General features: G+C 44.1%; 3 protein-coding genes across 3 annotated transcripts; 1 reads left to right on the forward strand and 2 right to left on the reverse strand.

Annotated features, from left to right (window-relative positions):
* Window positions 1-403: 403 nt before the first annotated feature.
* LOC141812522 (phosphoenolpyruvate carboxykinase (ATP) 1-like) lies at window positions 404-4,014 on the reverse strand. The gene is made up of 13 exons (XM_074700512.1): window positions 3,947-4,014; window positions 3,532-3,862; window positions 3,237-3,415; window positions 2,979-3,132; window positions 2,799-2,883; window positions 2,396-2,496; window positions 2,008-2,306; window positions 1,747-1,920; window positions 1,612-1,677; window positions 1,367-1,545; window positions 1,127-1,296; window positions 807-975; window positions 404-698 (listed from the first exon to the last, which is right to left on the reverse strand). Exons 2-13 carry the CDS (start codon window positions 3,843-3,845, stop codon window positions 555-557), a joined length of 2,034 nt encoding a protein of 677 aa, XP_074556613.1. The 5' UTR covers window positions 3,846-3,862; window positions 3,947-4,014; the 3' UTR covers window positions 404-554.
* Window positions 4,015-11,122: 7,108 nt separating this feature from the next.
* On the reverse strand, window positions 11,123-11,542 carry LOC141812458 (uncharacterized). The gene has a single exon (XM_074700450.1). The coding sequence runs from the start codon at window positions 11,540-11,542 to the stop codon at window positions 11,123-11,125; it is 420 nt and encodes a 139-aa protein (XP_074556551.1).
* A 1,901-nt stretch (window positions 11,543-13,443) lies between these two features.
* On the forward strand, window positions 13,444-15,442 carry LOC141812786 (pentatricopeptide repeat-containing protein At5g50990-like). The gene is made up of 2 exons (XM_074700775.1): window positions 13,444-15,128; window positions 15,222-15,442. Exons 1-2 carry the CDS (start codon window positions 13,444-13,446, stop codon window positions 15,235-15,237), a joined length of 1,701 nt encoding a protein of 566 aa, XP_074556876.1. The 3' UTR covers window positions 15,238-15,442.
* The last annotated feature ends 2,081 nt before the right edge of the window (window positions 15,443-17,523 follow it).

Below are 17,523 nucleotides of genomic sequence, written 5' to 3' on the forward strand. Positions count from 1 at the left end.
CTGAGCTGGATCCTCGAGCTCTCCATTCTACTTGTGACCCAATTACGACAGTCCTAACAATTATGGGTCATAATTTCCCGATCTGTAATTCTCCGACCAATAGTCGCTAGGGCCCAATAGCCTTAGGGTTCAAATATTGATTCCCTATAAATATTAAAGTCGAAAGCAGTGGACATCTCTCTCTAATGAACATTTTCCATTACTATTTTATTACTTGGCTTCCATCGCACCAACATAACGTAAGCATCAAAGGAGCATGGCATCATCGGATTACTTGGGTGTCCTCTAACGTGTATTTCCTATGTCTGTCGGGCTATCTTCATAACTCACCGAACGCCCACTTTAGTATCCAGTGCAACAGAAATGTTTTGCCACATCAATTTGCATAAGTCCCCATAAAGTGTTTATCAAACCTAGAAGTGACCTTCCAATTCAAGAAACCAAACCAAATAGGAGTTGCAAGTACATAAACACAAGTCTAGCTTCACTTGTAACCTTCCTGGAGTCATCTCCGCATATCAAATAGTCCATTTAACAAATTCTACAAACCACGCTCAGAAATTGGGACCAGCAGCAAGAATCTCCTCTGTCAATTTGCCGTCCTTGCCAATCTTGTAATTTGCAAACACTTCAAAGTTCTTCCTGAAAAGACCAGCCAGCTTCAGTAGAGTCTCCTTGTAGGATGCCTTGTCCGTCCACTGCCCATCAAACAAAGCACTTGTCAAACAAGCACTCGAATCATTTTTTTTAAAACACTTAAATATGCCAGTACGATGGGCAGTGCAGATGTAAGAAGGTTAACTTACAGTGTTTATAGGGTCCAGGATCTCTGGTGGCACATCCTCAATCTCAGTTGGTATCTCCAAACCAAAGACCTCTGTTTTCTTGAAGTTGGCAGTCAACAGCTTGCCAGAGTGTATAGCATCAATGATCTTTCGAGTGTACGACAGCTTAATGCGACTGCCAGTGCCATAGCTGGAAGCATTCCAATGGAATGCAGAAATTAGCTTCGTTGGAGATAAGGATCACACATGCCTCCATTTTTTTTTCTAGGCTTTTTCTTCCAGTAAATGAAGAAAAGCATACATACACTATATGTAATTTGTATTTTCAGTAGAATTCTTACCTTCCGCCAGACCAACCAGTGTTGACAAGCCATCCAGTAGCCCCATATTTTTGCATTTTCTCAGCTAGCATTGCTGCATACTTTGTTGGGTGGAGCATTATGAATGCTGCACCAAAGCAAGCAGAGAACGTGGCCTGTGGCTCTTTCACACCTTCCTCAGTGCCAGCCACCTATTGACTTAGCTACATTAAGATCATGAGCCTGTTGCTATCAGCAGTTTAAGGATGAGGAAGTGCGTACCAGAGCAGTGTAGCCACTTATGAAATGGTACATGGTCTGGCTCAGACTCAACTTGCTCACTGGTGGGAGCACACCAAAGGCATCACAAGCAAGAAGGATAACATTCCTAGGGTGTGGTCCAACACAAGGTATCTTAACATTTGGGATGAACTCAATTGGGTAAGCAGCACGAGTGTTCTCTGCAAAACCAAAAGTGGGCTATACTATTGCTATGGAATTGCTTCAACAAAAGATTCTTAAATTACCTGTGACTGACTTGTCAGAGTAATCTACTTCACGAGTATGCTCATCAAACACAACATTTTCCAACACTGCAAGGAATCACCACTTTGCAATTAAATTTCTCAAAAAAGAGTTAGAAGCATACTAAGAAATTTTACCTGTGCCAAATTTTATGGCATTCCAAATGTCAGGTTCCTTCTCCTTCGATAAGTCTATACACTTCGCATAACACCCACCTTCAATGTTGGAAACACCATTGTCACTCCAACAATGTTCATCATCACCAATTAGCAATCTATTATGATCAGTCGACAAAGTTGTTTTTCCTGTGCCTGAAATTGAAATGCGCAAAAAGATAGTCACGTGAACTTATTTGGCAGAAAGATCAACCATGGCCTTAAAGAAAGATGATGCCTTACCTGACAAACCAAAGAAGAGAGCAACACTCCCGTCTTTGCCCATGTTGCAACCAGAATGTAAGGAAAGAATTTGCCTTTGAGGCATTAGATAATGCATCACACCAAATAGACCCTTTTTCATCTCTCCAGCATACTGAGTGCCAAGGATTACCATTTCCTTCCTCGCAAGATTGAGGTCTATACTGGTGGAGGAAGTCATGTAATGAGTGTATCGGTTGCATGGGAACTGCCCTGCATTATATATTGTGAAGTCTGGAGTGCCAAATTCTTCCAGTTCTTCTGGTGTAGGACGAATGCACCTGTAATCGCAGAGGCATGTTTGTTTATGCACAAATTCTATACTCAATTACATCTTCTGTGACAACAGTTTTTGGTTTTTCATACTAACATATTGTGCATGAACAGGGAATGATAGGCTCTTGCAGATACAATCCTGACTTTGATCCTATGCTCAGGATCCCAATTGAGGAATTGGTCATTCACAAAAACCTGTAACCAAACTCCAGACATTGTGTTTTCTTAACATAAAGATCAAGATACATGATTGAAATGATATAAAGCTTAAATGATTCCCCCCTTTTATATGCCAATAATGGGCTGTTAAGAAGTCATCTTTGTCAATATTAGCCAATATTGATCGACAATCAAATGTATGTTTAAATCTATGAGCTACAAGAGGTATACATAGTTTGCCAATATCTCACAATTAAGTTTTTTTCTAAGGGCCCCTTTAAGGAGAATCTTAGTTTCTAGCAGAAATGAGAAACATGGATGATGTGTATTTCTTATACCTTATCCAGAGAATTCAGATAGTCTACAGCCCTCTCCCTATTAACCAGGAAGGTGTGTTCATCAATCTCAATATTAGGCGAACCCCTATTAATAGCAAAAGAAAATGAAGTGGGTAATAAACTCGTATTATGTGTAAGAACAAGTTGAATGCATGATCTACATAAAAACCATAAACTTACTTTCCCCACCACAGCTCTTCTGCAGTGGTCTCATCAAACACAACTCTCTTATCTCTGGGTGCACGACCAGTCTTTGCACCAGACAAGGTGGCCAAGGCTCCAGTCGACGTTATGAACGATCCCTTCTCATACTTGATGGCTTGTTCATACAGTTCTACAGTCCGAAAGATAGTAAAATAGTTGCTTGATTAATGATGGATCAAAGAGAACAACCTCCAAGAAGGGGCGGAATTAGAGGGAACACGGTTGCGGTAGTACCTGCAGGGGAGAGGTTGTAGAGGACATGAGTGAACTTGAGGGAGCTGTCGCTGACACTAATGGTGGGGGTGAAGTAGTGGTGGTGCACAGCGCTGATCTTGGGGGTCTCCGCCTTCCTCGCCGGGTCGCCCTTCACCAACTTGGGCCCCGTTTCCCGCGTTAGCGACGCCAACGATGCGCTGCGTCGACGCCCACCAGCATCAAGTAACAATCTCTCATACTCTCTCTCTCTCTCTCTCTCTCTCTTTGCTTAAATTGAAGACACCGATTTGGTAGGTGGAATCGTATATCTCACCTGATGGATTGGAGCTGCAGGCGCTGGCGCTCCTCATCGGAGATAGTGGCGAAGGGGCCGCGCTGACCGTCCTTGATGGGGGTCGTGGGGGCGGATCGTTTCTTCTGCAGGGAGTGGAGCTCGTCGATGGTCTGAGCCTTGACCGGAGGCACGCTGTCGTCGTGGCAGATGCCGTCGTCCTCCTCCGGGATCTCATCCTTCTTTTTGAAGCTGACGTTACGGGCAGTCTGGATCGGAGGCAGCCTGCTGCGCGGCGACACCGCGGGTCCAACGCCGCCGTTCTTGAAACTGAACTCGCCTTTCTCCCCTTCCATGCCGCCGCCTCGTTGCGCTGCTTCAATACATGGAATCGGCGCAGGTATTGAGCTTTGAAACGGGTAGATGGAGTAATTAGTTAAGAAAAAAGAGCATTCACCTGGCGAATGCGAAGCAGCGAGCAGTCGAGTGATCGATTCGTCGGTGGGGAACTGGAAGGGGTTTAAAGGTATGGTAATAAACTAATTAAATTAGTGCCATTGAAACTAAAAAAAAAAAAACTTTTTATTATTATTAAATAAAGTTAAACCCAGTGCCGTCAAACGCCCGGCTTTGCTGGGACGACGAGGAGAGATGATGACTAATTGAACACAATGTCTAAATCAAGGAAGCGGTCTGCTCTGGCAACCCATCTGCCTTGTCATGCTACTCTAGAGTTTCCTAGTTATTAATTTGTGCTAATTTCAAAGGTCGGAGAAAAACTCATAAGATTGAAAATCTCCAAGCCTGTGCAATTGGATTGCACTGTCGCGTTGTCTACACGTCAGTTATATTTTTCAATTCTAATCGTAACATCAACGCGCAGTGGAGTCGCCCACTGAATCTAAAATGATGTGATAATCTCAAGAAATAAATAAATAATCTCCTATGTTGCTACCACGAGTATCTTCCTTTACCCAACGAGATGAACTGGAGGAGGGGCTCATCAAGGTTATCACGAGTCTCCCTCCTAGTTTTGGGCTGAGTGAATCATGAATCTCCCTCTCTTGTTATGGTTTAAGGAGTGAAGTCCTTTGAAGCCCAGGTTAAAACTTCGATAAATTGGAGAAAACTCCCCAAATCAAAACATACCTTTGCGCTCAGTCCCCATCCATGATTTTATTTACATGCAGTACCCAAAAGTTTGTTTCAACTCCCCAATACAACAAAATTACCAAGTTACCCCTTCAACTCTTCATTTTTATTTATTTATGTTTTTTCTTTGTTGATTTATAATCGCCAGGGCAGAGGCAGGGGCGGACCCGTCGCATTCCCATTCTCTCACCGTTCCGCCGCCGCCGATCTGAATCCTAAGCCTCATCTTCTCCGAGTTATCGTTGGCCTTCGATCGGACGTAGAGAAGAGAAATAAAAGATGAAGAGGATTCCCACAAGAGCGACGGACTTCAGCTCGGGCGTTCTCAATCTTTGGCACCGGGAACTCGGCGACTTCACTCCCCAAGCCTTCGCCCGTCGCTTTGGCGCTTCGCGTGCGTGACAACATGGCTCCAATTCTCTCCTCTCCCTAAACCCATCGCGCCTCTCCTCTCCGTAAACCCTAAACCCAACGCGAGGTTAGAACCCCCGATTACTCGACATTTTCCTCTGCCCCAATTTCACCCCCGTAGAGAGCTATTACTCTTTATCCTCTAAAGAGTGGTCTGGATCGGAAGTTATCAATGATGTTGCAAAGAAGAATTCGGAGAATCTTGAAGTCGAGGAATTGATCGAGGAAGATGAGCCGGAGTTGGCTCCTGCGGCAACGGAAGTAGCTTTTCTGCCGAAGATGAATCGACCGCTAAATCAGATATGAATTAGCCGAATCTGAAAGGGGAAACTCGAAAACTGCTGAGGAATCGGCCATATCCGTCGATAATGACACTGGTTTGACTGAAGAGATAAGCCAAGTTACGGAGGTTGCTGCTGAGGTTCTTGAAAAGATTCCTCGCCGCGACAGAGAAAAAGCAGCGAAAGGTCCAGCAGAGAAAAAGTTACGGAGGTTGTGCTACTTCTCTTGCTTTTCTTGAATTAATCTACTGATTAGGGAATATCTCGTGCTGTACAAGTCCAGCATAGCGCTCTTCATAGCAGTTTCTTTTGTCAAGTCTGCTGAAGTTATTAATCATCTCAAAAGCCATATAGAAGCACGATGCCGTGACAAGTAGAAAATCTTCTTCTGGTTTTCTTACTTTACCTTCATACTCATGCTCAATCTTATAGGATAGAAAAATCGTACTAATAACTTCTCTTAGTAGTTCCGGCACATGTTATGCTGCTAATGTGCAAACTAGCTCTTAGATTATGGCTGACTTTTATAGATAATTTTAAATTTGGAGAAACTCAATAAAAAAAAGAATTTGGAATGATAGTATGCTTTCTTGACCTGCTATCCACTTTCATAGCTAAATCCTATGTTGCAAAGGGTATTCAACCACAAATGAAATTTGATGAAGATAAAGGATGTCTTCATATAAAATCTTCATTGGCTTTTATGACATACAAAAATGATGTTTTACCTAGCGAATTGAGTCTCAATAAGCATTGTTGTATGAAATTATATCTTGAGTAAATTGGATATCCAAGGCTTGTACAATCAAAGCATTAGTAGCTGTGATATCAAGAACATATTTACAGTACAATTAGCTTTGAATTGATTGCTTCTTATGGCTTCTTATTATAAGGATTAATGGTTGCGTGAGTTACAAAAGTATTGTGTTGAATTTGAATTATAAAATCAAAATTAAGATATATTTCTCTCAAGATATAGTTATATTTTTACTAGATTAATGTGAAAAATGAGTTCCATTAGTATAGGATCAAGAGGTGGGGAGTTAAAATTTCATTTGGTAAAAAGAATTGTTCATGTTTTTATTGTCTGAATGCTTATATTAAATTGGATGTTTATATTTTTTTTGTAAGTAGGCAAATGTTTTATGGAATGAATGCTAAATTTGTGTTGAATATTTTGTTTTATGTTTCGATGTAGAAATGGTAATAAAAATTGATTAAAAAATTATATTTTCAGGTGGGAAGGAAAGAGATTAAGTGTTATAAAGAAACAAAGATGGTTAAGAGTAGCAAAAAAGCAACTCAGTTTAAGAGTACCAAAGAAGCTAAGAAGGATAATAAAGGATAAAAAGCTCAGTTGCGTTGTTCACTAATATTTTTCAGAGCTGCCATGGATGAAATCGGCTCGAAAATGAATGATAGGCAAAAAAAAGAGTATTGAAAATACTCCACTTGGTATTTGGTTGAAGATGCCCAAATTACCCATCAGCAGTTCCAGAGTTGATCTAATTTTAAAAAGAATTGAGTTGCAATCTCGTTCATTTGTGTTTGGTGAAAATATTGTTGTTCCCTTTACATCGCCAGAGTTTTCTATTGTTCTTGGCTTGTGTTATGCAGGGCAACCAGTTGATCTAGATATCAATTTGGCTTGTGTTCTTCACTAATCCCGTGTGATTATGAAAAAACTTGATGTGCTTCCGCAAGTGCACGGAATATCGCCAAGTAATAAAAAGATCGAATCCACAGGGACCGTGGAATTACTTACTATACCTAGCACAATAAGGTGGAGAGAATGTTGTTCATGAGTTGTGTGGGGGAGATCGGAGTGTTCTAGAGTGCTTAATCCTAAAAAGCAGAGAAAGGGATCGACTGTGACACTTATGGGTGAAGCGATCCTAGGATTTCGGACTCCTCAGAGAATGGATTAATCGACTTGGATCCTCTACCTTTCCTCAATAACTGTTCAATTGTAGGAATGTCAACCAAATTATCCAATTCAACCTCGTCAGGTATCCTCGAATTAAATCATTAGGTTTCTTACGTCACTCGCTATTGGTTTGAAACGGTTCTAGAAGCCCGGTTCAAGGCATTCCCGTGTCACTCAGGCGCCCCGGAAATACTAAAAGAACCTTATCCACTGTCACTGGATACCCTTTTACGGATCTCTCCCCAATAACGAATGACCGCTAACTATTCCTCATAAGAATCCACTACGCATTAGGAAACCCCTCGGAATCTCGCCCGGTTCAAGGCATTCCCCATTACAGAGCGCCCCGGTATACGGCCTAATGATTCCCCAATACATAGCAAATTCCTACCCTCATGGATTCACACATACACAAGTTATCATCAATGTACAAGCACAAATCCACAAAACAATGCACAGTTACATCATAGAAAACGGTAGATTATCAAATCCAAATACAACCATCCATTACATCTGATTTATCCTACATCCTAGAATCTAGGGAAATCTACTCCATATCGAGGAGAATACAAACCAAAGGAATGAAGAAATACATCTTGTTCCCAAAGATAAACAAATAAGTGCAGGAAACTAGACTTATCTTCTTCCTCGGAGTGCAATCTCTGCGTAGATGAGATGGAAATGGTCTGGAGCAGTCGGATCGGTGATGGATCGTCGAATCTCCTCCGAAATAGGCGTCGGCGGCTCAAGAACAACTCCGGTGGCTCTCCTAAAGACTCCCCCCCTTTGCTAGGTCTCTAAAGAGGCCTATTTATAGTGCAGGGTTCGGTAGCAGCTCGCCTCCGTGCACACGGCCGTGCCTGGGAGGCACGGCCTTGTGTTGGCTTCGGGCACAAGGTAAGGCACGGCCGTGCCTGGGAGGCACGGCCTGAACTTGTGAGCTCTCGGATCAGAGGCACGGCCGTGCCTCTTAGGCACGGCCCAGAATGGTCCCTCTTCTGTTTGATGGCACGGCCGTGCCTGGGAGGCACGGCCACACACTGGCTGGAGCTGAAATGATGGACACGGCCGTGCTTATTAGGCACGGCCAGCTGCTTGGGCGCTTCTGTTCTTGCACACGGCCGTGCCTGTGAGGCACGGCCTTCAGCTGAGGCTTGCTCCAGGGTGAAGACACGGCCGTGCTTTGGAGGCACGGCCATGAACTGGCTTGGTTCTGTTTTGAAGCACGGGTGTGCTTTTGAGGCAATCCTCTGGCTGATGCTGAGGGGATTTGGCACACGCCCGTGCCCTTTGACACACGGCCAAAACTGAATAGACATGGCCGTGCCTATCTGATCTTCAATAATACTCCGTTGCGCCATTTTCCAAATACTAAACCATCATAAGAATAGAACAATAAACTCAGAAAGATTACATCTGATTTATCCTACATCCTAGAATCTAGGTCTCAAAAGAAATCTACTCCATATCGAGGAGAATACAAACCAAAGGAATGAAGAAATACATCTTGTTCCCAAAGATAAACAAATAAGTGCACGGGAAAACTTGATGTGCTTCCGCAAGTGCACGGAATATCGCCAAGTAATTCGAATCCACAGGGAGTGGAATCTCTATACCTAGCACAATAAGGTGGAGAAATGGTTCATGAGTTGTGGGGGGAGATGGATGTTCTAAGTGCTTAATCCTAAAAAGCAGAGAAAGGGATCGACTGTGACACTTATGGGTGAAGCGATCCTAGGATTTGGACTCCTCAGAGAATGGATTAATCGACTTGGATCCTCTACCTTTCCTCAATAACTGTTCAATTGTAGGAATGTCAACCAAATTATCCAATTCAACCTCGTCAGGTATCCTCGAATTAAATCATTAGGTTTCTTACGTCACTCGCTATTGGTTTGAAACGGTTCTAGAAGCCCGGTTCAAGGCATTCCCGTGTCACTCAGGCGCCCCGGAAATACTAAAAGAACCTTATCCACTGTCACTGGATACCCTTTTACGGATCTCTCCCCAATAACGAATGACCGCTAACTATTCCTCATAAGAATCCACTACGCATTAGGAAACCCCTCGGAATCTCGCCCGGTTCAAGGCATTCCCCATTACAGAGCGCCCCGGTATACGGCCTAATGATTCCCCAATACATAGCAAATTCCTACCCTCATGGATTCACACATACACAAGTTATCATCAATGTACAAGCACAAATCCACAAAACAATGCACAGTTACATCATAGAAAACGGTAGATTATCAAATCCAAATACAACCATCCATTACATCTGATTTATCCTACATCCTAGAATCTAGGGAAATCTACTCCATATCGAGGAGAATACAAACCAAAGGAATGAAGAAATACATCTTGTTCCCAAAGATAAACAAATAAGTGCAGGAAACTAGACTTATCTTCTTCCTCGGAGTGCAATCTCTGCGTAGATGAGATGGAAATGGTCTGGAGCAGTCGGATCGGTGATGGATCGTCGAATCTCCTCCGAAATAGGCGTCGGCGGCTCAAGAACAACTCCGGTGGCTCTCCTAAAGACTCCCCCCTTTGCTAGGTCTCTAAAGAGGCCTATTTATAGTGCAGGGTTCGGTAGCAGCTCGCCTCCGTGCACACGGCCGTGCCTGGGAGGCACGGCCTTGTGTTGGCTTCGGGCACAAGGTAAGGCACGGCCGTGCCTGGGAGGCACGGCCTGAACTTGTGAGCTCTCGGATCAGAGGCACGGCCGTGCCTCTTAGGCACGGCCCAGAATGGTCCCTCTTCTGTTTGATGGCACGGCCGTGCCTGGGAGGCACGGCCACACACTGGCTGGAGCTGAAATGATGGACACGGCCGTGCTTATTAGGCACGGCCAGCTGCTTGGGCGCTTCTGTTCTTGCACACGGCCGTGCCTGTGAGGCACGGCCTTCAGCTGAGGCTTGCTCCAGGGTGAAGACACGGCCGTGCTTTGGAGGCACGGCCATGAACTGGCTTGGTTCTGTTTTGAAGCACGGGTGTGCTTTTGAGGCACGGCCTCTGGCTGATGCTGAGGGGATTTGGCACACGCCCGTGCCCTTTGACACACGGCCAGAAGCTGAATAGACATGGCCGTGCCTATGAGGCACGGCCCTGTCTTGCCTGATCTTCAATAATACTCCGTTGCGCCATTTTCGCTCCATTTTCCACCCTGAAACATGTAAAAACACGAGCAGATCTCCGAACTAGGAAATGTAAAATATATGCCTAAATGCATGAATATGGGATGCAATATACATAAGAATAGAACAATAAACTTAGAAAGATGTGCAAATAAAGCATGAAAACAGGTATACATCCTACGCACATCACCGTTGCTCCAATAGAGGTGTGCGCTCACGCCGCTAATCCTCATGCGCTAGGAACCACTCTCGACCGGGTGGGATCGTCTCGACATCTCCATTGGATGTCGACGAGGAGGATCTACCCTTTTGGGCACTACTCGGCGCTTCTGGTCATTCCTCCAACCCAGGCTGTCGGCCATGGGTCGACCCCATGACTGGGCATTTCTCGCTTCGTGCTGGCGATCACGGATGACCCGATTGATCTCCTGAGCCAAATGCTGACATTTTTGAGTGTTGTGCCCAGATGTCTGGTGATACATGCAGAAGCAGGGCGATTATCCAACTCCGACCGGGTTGATTGGTCCAATGGGAGTGGGCAGGACGTTGACAGCTTGAACAACGCACCCTTCCCTACATGTCGGAGCATTTTGAAGGGGACGAACAGGGGCCTCTCTCCAAGGCGGAGGTGGAGGAGGTGTCAATCTCTTGTCTGGAGTAGGAGCTGCTACCGTGTCACTTTTGTGGGCGAGTTGGATTTCTTCCAAGTAAATATACTTGATGGCTTACTCTAGCAGCCTCTGGTAACTGGGTGGAGGCTTCTTCACCAGAGACCGAAAGAAGTCCTCGTCGAGCAACCCTTGGGTAAAGGCAGTTGTGACTATATTTGAGGGGTTCGAGGGTACCTCCCACACGACCAGATTAAATTGATGAAGATACTCCCACAAAGTCTCGCGGGGCTTTTGCTTCATCGTGAAGAGGTTGAGGGGGGTTTTTTGATACTTCTTACTGCTGGCGAATTGATACAGAAAAATCTCCTTAAAGTCTTTGAAGGAGTGGATGGAAGAGGGCGGTAACCGGTTGAACCAGCGTTGTGCCAAGCCAGCGAAGGTGTTGAGGAAGACCCAGTACTTAATCCCGTCAGTATATGGATGTAGCAGGGAAGCATTTTCAAAAATGCAATGGTGGTCCTCAGGGTCTGTCATCCCATTATACTCCCCCAATTGTGGTGGTCAGAAGTGTCAAGGTAGCTCCTGCTTTAGTATTTCCCAGGCGAACAGGATCTCTGGCATGACATTTGGGGTAATGTACTGGAGTCTTATCCTTGCGCTCGTCACGCATCCCCTCCTCTATGCGAGACCCTCGGGAGGCCGCCTCAACATGTCCAGCATCGTGGTTGGTGGAGCCCATAGGAAGCAACACTTCCTCCACAGGCGACGACCTCTGGGCCCCTAAATGGGCATTTGTTGTGGGTGCTGGAGGAGGCAGAGGTGGGGCGTTCCAGGGCATCGATTCCATGATTTCCTGAATGAGCTGCTGCAGGCCCTCACGCGATACCGTGATGAGCTCCTCTGGGTTCCGTTCTTCAGCTGGCTCGCGGTTGTCGGTGGTGCGCCTGGTGTTAACCATCTCATCTGTTAGCTTAGTGTTTCTACAGACGGCGTCAATTTTGTTCCGGCTAGATCAAACCACCAAAGGTTATGACAGATCGAAACTACCAGTCAAAGGAAGCAGTAATGTTTCCCAGAACGAAGAGGAAGAAGAAAAAATGCAGAAGATTCTAGAGAGCTTTCTCATACCTATTCCGAAACCTTTATACTCACGGAGATAGATGGCAGTGAGGCATCTGAGGAGACAAATTCTGTACATTTCTGACAGGTGCATAGACATGCCAGCATCTAGGAGACAGAACCTATGGGCCTAGTAATCGACTGGTGACTTGAGTGTACGAATCATTCTTGTCCTTTAGCAGAGAATAGAAACCCAAGCAGGTAGAAGTCTGACAGCTTAATAACCGTCCCCCTTTTATGGTGAGGCTCGAACGTGTGCGTATCTTGTAGCTAGGCATCGTGTAGCTGCCTTTAGGTAGGGAAAGTATAAGGACCATGGCGAAGTGGCGTGGCGGAGTGGCGTAGAGAGCTCGGATCTGTCAAGGCAGGGCCGAGCAAGATGAGTTAGTATAGAGAAAAGCTGGGATAGTCGAATGGCAGGGAGACCGAGACGATCAAGCAACATGGAGGCCGAGATAGCCGAGCATTAGGGAGGCCGAACTGGCCAAGCAATATGGAGGCCGAGATGGCCGAGCAGCATGGAGACCGAGATGGCCGAGCAGCAGGGAGGCCGAGATGGCCAAGTAACATGGGGGCCGAGATGGCCAAGTAACATGGGGGCCGAGATGGCCGAGCATCAGGGAGGTCGAACTGGACAAGCAATATGGAGGCCGAGATGGCCGAGCAGCAGGGAGGCCGAGCTGGCCGAGTAGGAGGGAGGCCGAGGCCGAGCAGCATGGAGGCCAAGATGGCCGAGATAGGACTAGTCATATGAGGTCCAACTGTTGACCATTGACTTACCAGGTCAGATTGATTATTGACTCTCTAACTGTCACGTCTGGCCCTAAGAGACTCACCGTATCACAGAGTATTCAAAAAGAACATATTGTTCTAGTTCGATACCGTTATATATATGTATATAATCAATTATATACTCAAGGATGTGTGCCTACATGTGCGATTGAGAGAGGGCACTCACGTAACCGCGTTGATTGTTGATTGCCATGTGGGTGCTCCCCCTCAGTCGTGCACACTATCAGCCACTATCAGATTTCTCTATATTGATACGTTGCACACTTATTAGCAATCAGTATAATTTTTTAAATTTTTTAAATTTAAAATTTAAAATATAGTATTTAAAATATAGTATTTAAAATATAAAATATAAAATATAAAATAAATACAAAAATTGAAATTTAAAATAAAATTTATATTAGATATTCACGAAATGTATCTATAGATATAAACGTTGGGTGAGGTTGCCTGCGCGCTAGGTCTGTCGCAGGCTGATCCAGACTTCCGGTAGTCCACATGCAGGTTTATGGGACGCTTTGCAAATGTCTAACCCTTTGCCGCTGCCATCAGGCAGTAGTTTGACGAAATGCCTCAATGATCGCCGCCGCCTTCCCTACGTCAACTCCATCATCCGCGCCTTTACAGAGAAGGGAGCTCCTCACAGCGCCATCTCCCTCCTCAAAGCCTTTCTCTCCTTCTCACCCTTCCGCCCCGACCACCGCACCTTCGTTCTCGCCCTCCAAGCCTGCCTCCGTTCCTCCAACCTCACTGCCGCCGCCCAGCTCCATGCCCGGATTCTCAAAATTGGATTCCAAGCAGATGCTTCCGTCGTCACTCCCCTTTCTCATCTCTACCTCAGGCACCGAACCATCGACGAAGCCATGCTGCTTCTGGCCGAGGCCTTCGCCGGGTCCATCGACGTCGTCAGCGGCAACCTCCTGATTGCCGAACTCCTGAAGAACGGAGAGTTCGAGAAGGCAAATCTGGTCTTCAAGCAGATGCCAACCAAGGACATAGTTTCCTGGAATTCCATGATTGCCGGGTGCGTCCAGAACTCGCGCCCCAGGGAGGCCCTGAGCTTCTTCGAACGTATGCTCGCTGCCGGGTTGGAGCCCGACGAGTTCTCCTTCTCCGCGGCGCTTTCTGCATGCGCTCGCGTTGGCGCCCGCGGCCGCGGCGAAAGACTCCACCGCCTGATGCTGGACAAGGGGATCGACCTAAATCACATTCTTTGCTCGGCCTTAATCGACATGTACGCCAAGTGCGGGAGCATTGACGCGGCCAAAGCAGTGTTCAATGGCGTCGCTAGGGAGAACATTTCAATCTGGAATTCGATGATCACCGGCTTAGCAATTCACGGACTCGGATCTAATGTGCTGGAGTTGCTCTCCCGGATGCAGACAGAGGGGTTGGCACCAGATGCAGTCACGTTTCTCTCAGTGCTGACAGCGTGCAGCCATGCGGGTATGGTCGAAGAGGCTCGCCATCATTTTAGAAACATGAAAGAAGTGCACGGAATTGAGCCCAGAATGCAACATTATGGAGCATTGGTGGACGCATTGGCTCGAGCAGGCTTCCTAGACCAAGCCTACGAGACTATAAGGGGAATGCCGATGGAGCCTGACAGCGTAACATGGAGGATACTTCTAAGTGCTTGCAGGAGGCATCACAGGACGGACTTGGGTGAGATAGCAATCAGTCACATGGTGAATCATTGCAGTGGAGACTACGTCATGATGTGGAGAATCTATTCCGCGAAGGGAAAATGGACTGACGCTGCTGGAGTTTGGGATTCGATGAAGGAGAACAAAGTCCGGAAGAAACCAGGGATGAGCTGGGTGGAGGTGGGAGTAGATGTGCACCAGTTCAAGGCTGGTGACCACCTGCACGCCGAGACAAAGGATATCTACAGAGTGTTGTATGGCTTGGTCCATAGAGTAAAACTGGAAGGATTCCGCCCGATGACCGAGCTTGTGTCCATGGATGTTTTGGAGGAGGAAAGGGAGGAGAACCTCAACGTACACAGTGAGAAGCTGGCCATTGCTTATTGTGTCCTGAAAACTGGGCCTGGCACAGAGATCAGGGTGTCAAAGAACCTTCAGACCTGTGAGGACTGTCATGAATGGATAAAGATCGTATCAAAGGTGCTTCATAGGGTGATTTTAGTTAGAGATAGGGTCCGTTTTCACCGGTTTGAGAAAGGTACTTGTTCATGCAATGACTACTGGTAAGCTTCCAATTCAAATCACTGATTCGAATTTGATCAAGCTACTTAATCTCTTTGATTGACTACATGCGTTTGTCTCTGACCTGACTGAAGTTCCTTAGTGAGATAGATTTTCTACTTCCCTCACACTTCAGAGATCTATTTTCAATGAAGACCTTTCTCAAATTGATGCAAAGAATTGAATTTCCTAGTGATAGTAGCTGCAACAAAACTGAAGAGGACGGAGATCCCACCAAAATCAACTCCTCAAGGTTGATTCATGGGGAAATCAGATAAATTATGTTCATTTTTTATTCATCTCCTCTTCAGTTTCAAAATATTACGTTAAATTTGCATTTTTTTTTTGTGTCTGTAGGATTTATGTTGTTGCATATGTATGATATCAATAAATAGCTAAATGAAAGGAAATTTTTTAACTTAAAAAATTGATTCTGTTCTGGACAAATTACTGATCAGGTAGACAAAAATTCCTTAATTTCATAGGCTTCTCTCATAATATTCCATTAGTTCAATGTAAGTTTCTTTTGTGTTTAGAAATTTCTAGATACACTAATTGGCATGACTTATTACAAAGGATCATACTTGGTAGTAATTTTTGACACTAGTTGGTTCGTTGTTCAACAACAGCTGTGTCTTTGCCACAGTCTCTGTTTCTCAGGTACTCTTTCTTTCCCCAAATTTTAGAAATTTGTAGGCTCACTAGGACGAGAACCCATTGATCCAAGCAACATAAGGAAGAGACGATAAGATACAAACTCATACAGAAAATCACTTTTACATGTCTTCCCCAACGATCCATTCATCTCGTACAGAAAATCATATTATACAGTAATCGTGGAAGTTTTTTTTTTTTTTTTTGTAAATCTGATATTTTCATTAGTCATTACTTTGCTTTGAGAATGTGCTGTATGCTAAATTTCAATGAGAAGCTCTGCAAAGTTAAAGCACTAGTACAATATCCAACCAAAAACAAATTAAGTAGCAAAAAGTCTTCATAGGGTTTCTATTTGTATGTGCTTACTAAGAAGCAAAACTTTGAATAAGTTCTGATGGAAGGACATGAACTGTTGTTTTACATATTATAGTCCAGAGACTCAATGGAGGGAAAAAAGATACCTAATTCATCCATGTTCAAAATTTACAATATATAAGAAAGAGGTCATATTAAGATATTCCATTAGGTGAAAAGATTCATGTTCCATTGGATTTATGCAACAGATGAATGGCTCACTGACAACAGAGCCAACTACCATTATATTGCCTCTTCATCTATTTTCCATGTACTTGTGTTAAACATCTAATACTCCAGCACTTGAACTTTGAGTTGGACCCCATTATTCTTGATGATCATAAGCAAGCTTTGTCCAAAAAAGAGTCACAAACCTGGATTCATGTCTATCTTGCATACTCATCCATTCCAGATAACATAAAATTTCTCTGTGATTGAATAAATTGTGTAAATTAAATAATAAGTATTCAAAGTTGCACACAAACCTCATTTTGAATGAATTCTTTGTTAGAATGGGATAGTCCCTTCATTAGGAAAATGGAGGCTTGGTTTATTATTTGATTTTGAAGACTGGTCTCTTCTATGATTCGATGTCGTAATATTGCATCAACAATTATACATTAGGTATGTATTAAACCATGTAGCCTACTTGTTTAAATATAGATGAAATGTATAGATAAGGATATAATAGGGGATCGAACCTAATGACGTAGGAGGATCCATCCCACTTAGTGGGATAAAGACTTGGTTGTTGTAGCCTATTTGTTTGCCACTTACAAAGGTCCTCCTAACATTAGCCCATGCATAGATTTTTTGATCTACTACAATTTCATTGCAAAGGTTACTAAAAATTTACTTCTTGCTATGGTGAAATTAATGAGAACAAAAACCAGTGAATCTTGTTCTCATATCTAGTTTAGATATTCAGCAGTTGTTTTTATGATCCAACCATGTTCACTACAAAGAAATAAATTTGAAGTTCCTAGTTCCTGAAAAATTGAGACTTAATTTGTCTATGTATATGCTGAAATGTATGCTTATATTTGCAGATTTGCAGTAGATGGATTATTTGATTATCTTCTATTTGAATATAGTTTTTGAAAATCTTATGGTATTTCTATCCTGTATAAAATTTGTAAGACTTGATAAATTGTCAGACCAGTCCTTTTTCTTTTTACTTTGTGGTTGACTCCTTTAATTATTATGGTCAATTTAGGGAATTGTTGGATGGAAATGTTTTCTTGTTAGATGTAGAATTAATAACTTGATAATTTAAACGAAGCATTCTCTTCCTCAAGTTTCTCAACTAGCAAAGAGCTTTGCAATTGAACCTTGCAAGTGGCATTTGACATTGTCTCTTCCTTAAGAGCTTTAGGCTTCTTTTTG

This window comes from Curcuma longa, chromosome 19 (genome assembly GCF_044706935.1).
Source record: "Curcuma longa cultivar G26 ecotype Majalengka, Jawa Barat chromosome 19, ITB_CL_G26_1.1, whole genome shotgun sequence".
NCBI lineage: Eukaryota > Viridiplantae > Streptophyta > Magnoliopsida > Zingiberales > Zingiberaceae > Curcuma > Curcuma longa.

Excerpts from the sequence above, each read along its gene's own strand:
- LOC141812522 (XM_074700512.1), bottom strand. The coding sequence starts at position 3,845 with ATGGAAGGGGAGAAAGGCGAGTTCAGTTTCAAGAACGGCGGCGTTGGA. Across the intron at positions 1,678-1,746 it reads TGCCATAAAATTTGGCACAG|TGTTGGAAAATGTTGTGTTT; the intron begins GTAAAATTTCTT and ends GATTCCTTGCAG. Across the intron at positions 1,546-1,611 it reads CTCTGACAAGTCAGTCACAG|AGAACACTCGTGCTGCTTAC; the intron begins GTAATTTAAGAA and ends TTGGTTTTGCAG.
- LOC141812458 (XM_074700450.1), bottom strand. The coding sequence starts at position 11,542 with ATGACAGACCCTGAGGACCACCATTGCATTTTTGAAAATGCTTCCCTG.
- LOC141812786 (XM_074700775.1), top strand. The coding sequence starts at position 13,444 with ATGTCTAACCCTTTGCCGCTGCCATCAGGCAGTAGTTTGACGAAATGC.